The following is an 8,906-nucleotide window of genomic DNA, read 5'->3' on the forward strand; positions in this document are numbered from 1 at the left end:
GGAGGAATATGACAATGTATGAACATGATTGCTTTTAAAAAAAAAAACAAACTAAATTAAGATTCGTCATGCTTTAAATTGTTTTTTTTATCAAACTTTAAATTGTTAATTACGTGTACAAATTTATTTTCATTTTTTCACCATGAATTATAGAACAATTTTGCAATTTTATATATTAGTATTGGTATTACATCAAGATTTTTATAATATAAATTTACTTTATCCTACAAATATTAATTTTACAACATTAATATATTTTTTATACACAACCACAAAATTATTTTATTCCACAAATACTAATATTGAATCATTAATATAATTTTTATAGGCCGCCGCAACGCGCGGCTTCTCAACTAGTATAATAAAAAGAAGCAGGGGATACGGTTAAATGTTATATTATAGAAATTTATTATCTCGAAATACGCTTTTCGAAAGAAAAGGAAAAAAATGAAGATGACCGAGGATAGTGGAAAAAGTAAAAACGGAGACATGCAGTAAAAAAGCAGGTGTCACAAATCCTTCAACAGCCGCCCGTACATCTCCAAAGACGGTGCAAACTGCTACGTGTCAACTCAAGTCCCCGTTGAAAATCTCAATGTATTTATTTCCTAACAAAATAATACAATAATAATTGTTTCTTAAATCTTAATAAAGCCGCATCTTAGCTTCTGGTTTCCTTAAAGTTGCAGCAACTTTCCCTTTATTTTTTCATCTTCATCTTCTTTACTCCAACTTGTCTTCTTCTATTCCTTGGTGAGATTGTTGTTACTTTTCTTTATTCTACTTTTATTTGTTGTGCTCAGCTCTTGAATTTCTTATTAGGTTTGTTAATTTCTGTTATTCAGTTAGTAGAATCTTATTAGCTCTGCAACTTTAAATAATTACCAGCTTGATTGCTTTGTGTTTACTTAGATATTTAAGGAGATGATCAATTTGTTGTATTAATAGATATGTTGTGAGGCACTAAGCTTCAAATAGAATCGAAGAACTCGAATAAAAAAAGATATTAATGGAATCTGTTGAATTTTCGTCTACATCTTAGATCTTTAAATCTGTTAAGTTAGAATGATTCAAGTGAAGTAATAGATTTTGCTTCAATGTATTGTTACTGCACTTGTAATGACTCGAAATCGTGTTTTGCCAGTGAACTGCCTCTTCGAGTCTACTTTATGTGGTAGAGGTGTAGTATGCTGGGTAAAACACGCGGTTCGCCCTCCATGTACAAGCGAACGATGTCGAGGGATAATGCTAATGAAGCTGACTTAGAGGACAGTTCAGGTAAAACTATCATATATTTATTTGGAGAGTTGGAAAATATTAAGAGATGAAACTAAACTAAGGATATTTGTTTAGTTCTTATGATTATGTAAGCAAATATATGTGGAAGTTGTGAGTGCCCTAGAGAATTTCTTAATAGGATGCCTAAAATGCTTGTGTACCGTTTTAGCTCCTTTACAGAATGGCGTGGGACAGGATATTACAAATCCGTCTTGGAAGCGTTCTCTTCCACATGTTCTTTTGGCAACCATAGTTCCATTCTTATTTGGCTACCATCTTGGGTTTGTCTTCAGTCTTGTGTATATTTTGGTATTTTGTAGTTTGCCTTACATCCTTAGTGATTATTGTTACTCTGTTGCTTTGGATTACACAGAGTAGTTAATGAACCTCTTGAAAGCATTTCTTCTGATCTCGGGTTCAAGGGAGATACATTAGCTGAAGGTCAGACTTCGTATATGGCTCCTTTTTTCTTAAGGTTTAACATGAAATGTGCTGTTATCTTCTTTCTGTAATTAATTGCAGACAGCTAAAGTTGTTTACACATAATACAGGGTTGGTGGTCAGTATTTGTCTTGGTGGTGCTTTTGTTGGATCTCTACTTAGTGGTTGGATTGCTGACGGGTTTGGGCGTCGCAGGGCTTTTCAGTTATGTGTCTTGCCTATGATACTTGGTGCTTCTATCAGGTATTAAGTTTGAGAATCAAATATTTTGCTCAACCATTTTTTTAGTAGGTCTCAGAGCTGCTTCTCACTTTATATAGTTTTGATTCTAAACCTATATGTAGTTTATATATCATGCAAATATTATGGGAAAATCTAGATGTTTAGCTTATTTTGAAGACTGAAGGAGGCCGACTGTCGCCACATGTCTGTTTAGATGGTTCAACTCGTACCTTTATGTTGAACTGATTCACACTTTTTCATTACTAAAATTAATATTTTTCTTGTCTAAAACGAATTATGCTTGTCTAAACTCCAATAGTGGAACAGATTCCATGTAGATGAATGAAATAAACCCTTACAACTCGAACTGTATAGGGTGACCATCTCATATTTTATCAAGTAGCTAGCAGATATCTCAGCCTTACTGACTTCTGGCATCCTATTTGCATGTTTTTATATTATTCAAATGGCTTGCCAACTGGCCTATCTTCTTTTCATTTCTTGGGTATTGATCCATCGATTTTCAGTGCATCAACCAACAATGTGGCTGGTATGCTGCTCGGAAGGTTTCTGGTTGGTACAGGCTTGGGTATTGGTCCTCCTGTTGCTTCTCTCTACATCACAGAGGTCAAACATAATTTGCTTTTGTAGATTGACAGATTGTTAAATCTACACATACATCTGTGGTTTGTTTCATAACTTTCATTCCATCAAACACATGCAGGTTTCTCCTCCGTTTGTGAGAGGGACTTATGGAAGCTTCATTCAAATCGCAACATGCGCTGGAATTATGGGGGCTTTGTTAATTGGAATTCCTGTTAAGGATATAAGTGGCTGGTAAGACAATTGATGAATGTCACCTTGTCTTTGAAGCTGCAAACTTACCATTTTAGAAGCTGATATAAATATTTAAATATTAAGATTCTAACATCAATTTTTTTTATTCATCAGGTGGCGTATATGTTTCTGGGTATCTACGATTCCAGCAGCAATACTTGCTATTTTCATGGAATTCGCTGTTGAGAGTCCTCATTGGCTATACAAGGTTTGTAACTGTACATAATTGAGTTTTATATAGTGGACTTGTGTGTTCTGTCTTGTATTCTGTTGAATGTATGAGACTTAGTTTTACCAGGAACAACAGTCTTAGAATTACATGTCGAAATGTTAGTATGCACCAACTGCCAGGTAGATCCAGGTGGTGCTGCTTAATTTGAGTTGACACATCACGACTTTATATATTCATTAGCCACTTTAGCAGAAAGATAAGTATAAAAATAAGTAGTAATAAGTAATAACTATATTCAGACAAAAACTGGAATCAAACAATATTGAGTCCAGATTGCACTTGGATATGTATATTCTGAATGATCTTATTAGTACCAGTCATGCTTGCATGCATGTAATACTTTCTATTAAAGTCTATTTTGTTTCATTTTTGGTAATTAAATTCGTGGAAAATTGTTAATAAGTATAAATATAAGTTATATTAATTTGGAGTAGGGGAACAATTTTAACAGTCTAGGAGACTAGGACTTTAGCTGTTGTTTCGATATAAAAAATAGTATAGCAGTATGCAAATCTAATAAATAGAAAAATATATGTGCTATTACAGCATTGTGCTCTCATGAGCCATAATTAAAAAAGTTATTGGAAATTTTCGCAATCAGGTGCAAGTTGGTACATGTTGAGCAGTATTCTTCTTTTAAGTTTTAAGTGCTTTTCTTATATATTGCTACCTCCAATATTAAGGAACAACTCTAAACAATTAAACATAGTTTGGACTCATAGTAAAACCAAGTCTATTGAAAAGCAACTAGGTTTAGGGAACTCGAACAGAAAAGTTTAACATGGAGCAAATAGAGGAAGCAGTGGCGAAAGCTTGAGTCGTTAAATAAACAATGTTCTGAAATAGATAGTGAATGACTGCACAGAGGAGGAAGAATTTGTAATTAGATGTAGAGCTACCTTATTTTATAGTTTTGCGGTAAGATATAGAATTTGATGTTGATGTTAAAAAAATTACATAAGGAAATTGAAACTATTGAATGGTCCTAGTGAGGGTCTGCCCTCACATTAACTAGGTCATGTGCAAGTTTTATTTTAGGCTTTTTCAGTACCTTTTAAGAGAACATATATCATTAGAAGAAATAGAACACTCTAAAAATGTTGGATCTAGCCATATACAACAATCAACATCAATAAGTTTTTGTTAATTCTTTATTTTTAAGTGACCAATTCTTTTAAAACCTCAAGGTGACAGCCTGTCAGGAGGTCTTACCAGGATTATATTGTATTCTATCATAACCCTCACTTAAAAGCCCATTTTTGGGTCGAGGGTGGATCACAGGCTCCGTTTGAGCCCTGATACTAAGTTAAGTGACCATTTTTCCTTTAATTTCAAGGTGTTGAGAGGAGGGTTTATCAGGAATATATTGTATCCTAACATTTCTTGAATGATTTAAAGATATATTTATTAAAAATAAGGGTCCTGATAAATACTATTAAAAACAAGCAGATTCATTGTATTTGCTTGTGAATGTATCTTGGTTAAAGCTTTTGGAGCAAGGTCATCATCCTCACTGTATTCTCTTCTCACAGCTATAGCTCATTTGCAAGGAAGAGTTACCCCACTCTTGAATATACCAAGGCCTTTGGAACATAGATTAGCTTTCATTATCTCTTCTATATACCAGGAAAGGAAGATCATAATCATTTGTTCACCAATTCCTATCATTTGTTTACCCACTGCCTACATTCATGATTCAACTATCGTCCACACTAGACTCTTGAACAGGTCCGGTTCTTTTAATTAGATCCTGGAACTACCTGTTGCACCATATCTCTTCAAAGAATGCACTGACTGGCTTTGGCCTTCCTCACAGTCCACACTTTTGCCTATCAATCTTTGGAAGAAAGGAATTCAAGGCTGCATGACAAAGGAGGTGCCTATCAGGGAACATAATTAATATCTTATCATTTATATAATTAGAATTTGAATGGAGGATTTTGTGGATCAGTTACAAAACAGATTATTGTGCATTATCACCGTATATCAGTTCAATACAGTGCCCAACCTAATGTCCTAGAATCCTTTATTCTGTTAGAATGAATAAGAGCTTAATCATCTACTTGGTTGTGGAAATGTTTCCTAATTATAGGCAATGCGTTACTACTATTTAATGTTCCTTAGAGTTTAGTCCTTGCCAACTTTATAATGCCATTCTTGCCTATAAACATTGCTTGTAGATAGTATTTTGCCAGTGGCTAATTTGGTTATTGAACTTAATGGAGTTGTATTACCCTCTCTCTCTCTCTCTGTAGATGAAATTATGGCAGTTTCTAATTTATTTTCTCTGTTGATACTCCTAAACATAAAAGCATGGAAGTTAGTGGAGTTGTTATATATACTCCCTCTCTCTCGTATGACACACTGAGCCTGGGCCTCTCTCTCTCTCCACGTAGCACGGATCAGTTCCATGTTCACAGCCTGAACTCATAGTACAGAATTCCTATTCTCCTCCCTCCCTCTCTCTCTCTCTCTCTCTCTGCACATAGCTTGTACAGAATCCCTATTCCCCTCTCTGTCTCTCTCTTTCTGCACATAGCACAAATCAGATCCACTCTCACAGTACAGAATCCCTATTCTCCTCTCTCTCTCTGCACATAGCACAGATTATATCCACGTCCACAGCCTGAACTCATAGTACTACAGAATCTCTCCCTCCCTCCCTCCCTCCTCCCTCCCGCTCATATGACACACTGAGCCTGGCTTATAGCACAGATCGCCTATTCACCACTCACCAGTACTGTCTCTCTCTCTCTCTCTCAGATGAGACACTGAGACTGGGCTCATAGCACAGGTTGCCTATTCATCACTCACCAATACTTTGTTTTTGATTGATTGATATGATTCTATAGTCACCGTCTGCATTATACTGTGTTCTTGTGCCAAAAAAAAAGAAGGATTGCTCATGGTTTCCTGTCATTTGTAATAGCAAGGAAGAATTTCTGAAGCTGAGGTTCAATTTGAGAAGGTTTTAGGTGGATGGCATGTAAACGCTGCAATGGCAGAGTTGATGAAATCAGATAGAGGAGATGAAATCGAAAATGTCACGGTATCAGATTTGATTTGTGGTCGTCATTTCAGAGGTATTAATTACGCATGCATTCTGTAAATGCTCTCCATACAATAACTTGCTGTTGCCACCACTACTGCAGTGATTATTTTACCCAGTGTCTGATTTGCTTTTTGGTCAACTATTTTGCAGTTGTTTATATTGGATCAGCCCTGTTTGCTTTACAACAGCTATCTGGAATAAATGCTGTATTTTATTTCTCTTCAACTGTATTTAGAAGTGCGGGAGTATCATCTAACCTGGCCAATGCCTTTGTGGGGATTACAAATTTAGTTGGTACAGTTTTATGTAAATTGTTCACCTTCTTTTGATATAATTGGTACCCCCAGTTCAGGTACACTCTCAGGCTAGGATACTTTCAGTTGACTGTATAATATTACTTCCCTCAGGATCTGTCATTGCGTTAACATTGATGGACAAAGTAGGAAGGAAGGGTCTACTAATTTGGAGTTTTTCTGGCATGGTAAATTTTTCCGATATATTTAAGGATGCTTACTTATGCTGTTTTAAATGTTTTTTTTGATAATGCATTTCTGAAAATATTCTAAACTTAGCTGCATATCATGCTAATCATATTAGATATCATGTCTTAAGTTTGTGCAGGGAAATATGAACTGACCCCTTACCCCATTAGGCTGGCTTTATAGAATCTGCACTATTGAGTATTTATATTGATCCAGAAAACTCATACACTCTATTTAGGTGTAGACCTTTGAGCACCTATTAACATAAAACCCGCTTAAGTAGAGTAGAAATGATTGACTTTTTCTTTGACTTGGCAGACATAAACAAAGCATAAAATCATGCTGACAAGAACCTTTAGGTTTAGGAATGAGGATACCTTGTCAATTTAACCATAAAAAACCTTTTGTTCTCCCGAGGAGCTGCTTAATCTGGCAAATTTATATTGACACGCTGACACGTTCATCTTTTTATTTTTTATCCTTGTGCATTTGGTCTGTGCAGGTCGTATCAACAGGCATTCAAGTAGCTGCAGCAGGGGCATTTGCATCTACTTCAATAGCAGAGTACCTATCTGTTGGAGGCATGCTGGCGTAAGTACTCTTTATGTTGGTTTTTCAGAATATCAATATGGTTCTGAGTCTTCTGCCCCTTTTAGGGGGCATATTTCTGAGCTTAATATGTGGTTCAAAAGTTTCAAGATTTCATTAGTTTTGTAGATTGAAACCCATCTGAATCATGATTCCTCCTTGCTTCTCTTTAAGATTCATGGTTTGATTAGCCTGGTCTAAGTTGGCTTTGGAAGGGAGATGGTATATGAAGTTGCGATATTGATATTGTACTTTTTGTGCAGGTTTGTTTTCTCATTCGCTGTGGGAGCTGGCCCCGTTCCTGGCCTTCTGTTATCTGAAATCTTTCCCAACAGAATTAGAGCTAAAGCTATGGCATTTTGTATGTCAGTGCATTGGGTGGGTCACTAATACTTCTTCTCAAAATAAATTTGGAAACTCCTAAGCTACCAGTTCATTGTCATGGTTTACATCGTCTAATAAAAATGCTCTTCAGGTATTCAACTTCTTGGTGGGCTTGCTGTTCTTGCGTTTGCTTGAGCGAATGGGACCACAACTCTTGTACACCATGTTCGGTACCTTCTGCTTGATGGCAGTGTTCTTTGTAAAGAATAATGTAATGGAAACCAAAGGAAAATCTCTCCAAGAAATAGAAATATCTCTTCTTCCTTCAGAATAGAGGAGGTTCGTTGCTCACTCCAGGCGTATATGTATTAATGAAACATAAACTTAAAGCTTCAGTCTCCAGTCTGATAATAGGTAGCTGTCGAGTTGGTTCAAGTCACCGGTCTGGTCGGATCAGTGTGAGTTGTCTTCTTAATACAGGTAGTATACCCAGAAGTACTACGCACTATGCAGTATATGCAAAAATCTTGTATATGTTAAAATGAACTACAAGGTATGTGAAGACTGACGACATCAGAGTTGTCAGGAAGATACCACGTCTGATAAGAATCAAGTGCATGGAAATTTCGTTTCCTTCTATTTGAATGATTGATTATATTACAAGTACAAGCAAATTAAAATACCGAAAGTATGCTCAGATAATTCAGTAAATAAGTTGCAAGGTGATAAGATATGTATTTGGTTTCTGTCAGATTGAATCAAAAATTTATTCAAGTCGTATTAATTTTTTCTTACAAGTTAAAATCATCCATTTTAGTACAAATTTTCTCTTGGTCAATATTAAACGTTCTCTCTGAAGTGAGATTAGATACCATATTAATACGAGTCGCGAGAATGGTTGATTTTCTTACAAGTTCATAAAACACGTTTTAATATAAGTTTTTTGCATTGATCATACATGGTTTTCTTCGAAGTTTAAGAGCATTATTAATCTTAGGCTCAAGCATAGATTCAGTATTTATTTTTGTCTGGGAATATAATTTGGAAAATTTGAGATTGATCGCTCATACACAATTATTTTTGTAAATAGATAATTTCTTTTTCACTATATATATATTTTTTTGTCATAAGACTTTCACGTCAGCGAATTGTACCGAAATACAATACCGAAAGAATTGGAAGAGCTTTTTTCATACATAGAAACTTTCATCTAATCAAAGGGCATGTCAAAAAGCCCCACAAGAAATTAGATAAAAATTTATGATGCCGGAAAAAAACTTTTCGAAAACAAAATCCGTGGAACTAAGCCAATAAAACTTTAATGACTGAGAAGAAAACCCAGATGAAGGACAAAAATCCACGGAAAGGAAGAAAATAAGGTGGAGAGGAAAAAAGGAGGAAGAAAGAAAGAAACAAGCATGAAAGATTATGCTAGGCACCAAAACAAAGT

General features: G+C 35.4%; 1 protein-coding gene across 1 annotated transcript; it reads left to right on the forward strand.

The window, feature by feature from the left end:
* Positions 1 to 612: 612 nt before the first annotated feature.
* On the forward strand, positions 613 to 8,119 carry LOC108215103 (probable plastidic glucose transporter 2). Its single transcript, XM_017387447.2, has 14 exons — positions 613 to 753; positions 1,145 to 1,278; positions 1,448 to 1,559; positions 1,652 to 1,719; positions 1,830 to 1,962; positions 2,469 to 2,568; positions 2,666 to 2,778; positions 2,893 to 2,986; positions 5,940 to 6,093; positions 6,213 to 6,356; positions 6,470 to 6,543; positions 7,047 to 7,135; positions 7,396 to 7,510; positions 7,608 to 8,119. Exons 2-14 carry the CDS (start codon positions 1,188 to 1,190, stop codon positions 7,788 to 7,790), a joined length of 1,470 nt encoding a protein of 489 aa, XP_017242936.1. The 5' UTR covers positions 613 to 753; positions 1,145 to 1,187; the 3' UTR covers positions 7,791 to 8,119.
* The last annotated feature ends 787 nt before the right edge of the window (positions 8,120 to 8,906 follow it).

This window comes from Daucus carota, chromosome 3, assembly GCF_001625215.2.
Source record: "Daucus carota subsp. sativus chromosome 3, DH1 v3.0, whole genome shotgun sequence".
Classification (NCBI taxonomy): Eukaryota; Viridiplantae; Streptophyta; class Magnoliopsida; order Apiales; family Apiaceae; genus Daucus; species Daucus carota.

Bases quoted from the DNA above. Each gene is read 5' to 3' on its own strand.
- LOC108215103 (XM_017387447.2), top strand. From the start codon at position 1,188: ATGCTGGGTAAAACACGCGGTTCGCCCTCCATGTACAAGCGAACGATG. The intron at 6,094-6,212 runs GTATTAATTACG...ACTATTTTGCAG, and splicing joins TTGTGGTCGTCATTTCAGAG to TTGTTTATATTGGATCAGCC. The intron at 6,357-6,469 runs GTACAGTTTTAT...TACTTCCCTCAG, and splicing joins GGGGATTACAAATTTAGTTG to GATCTGTCATTGCGTTAACA.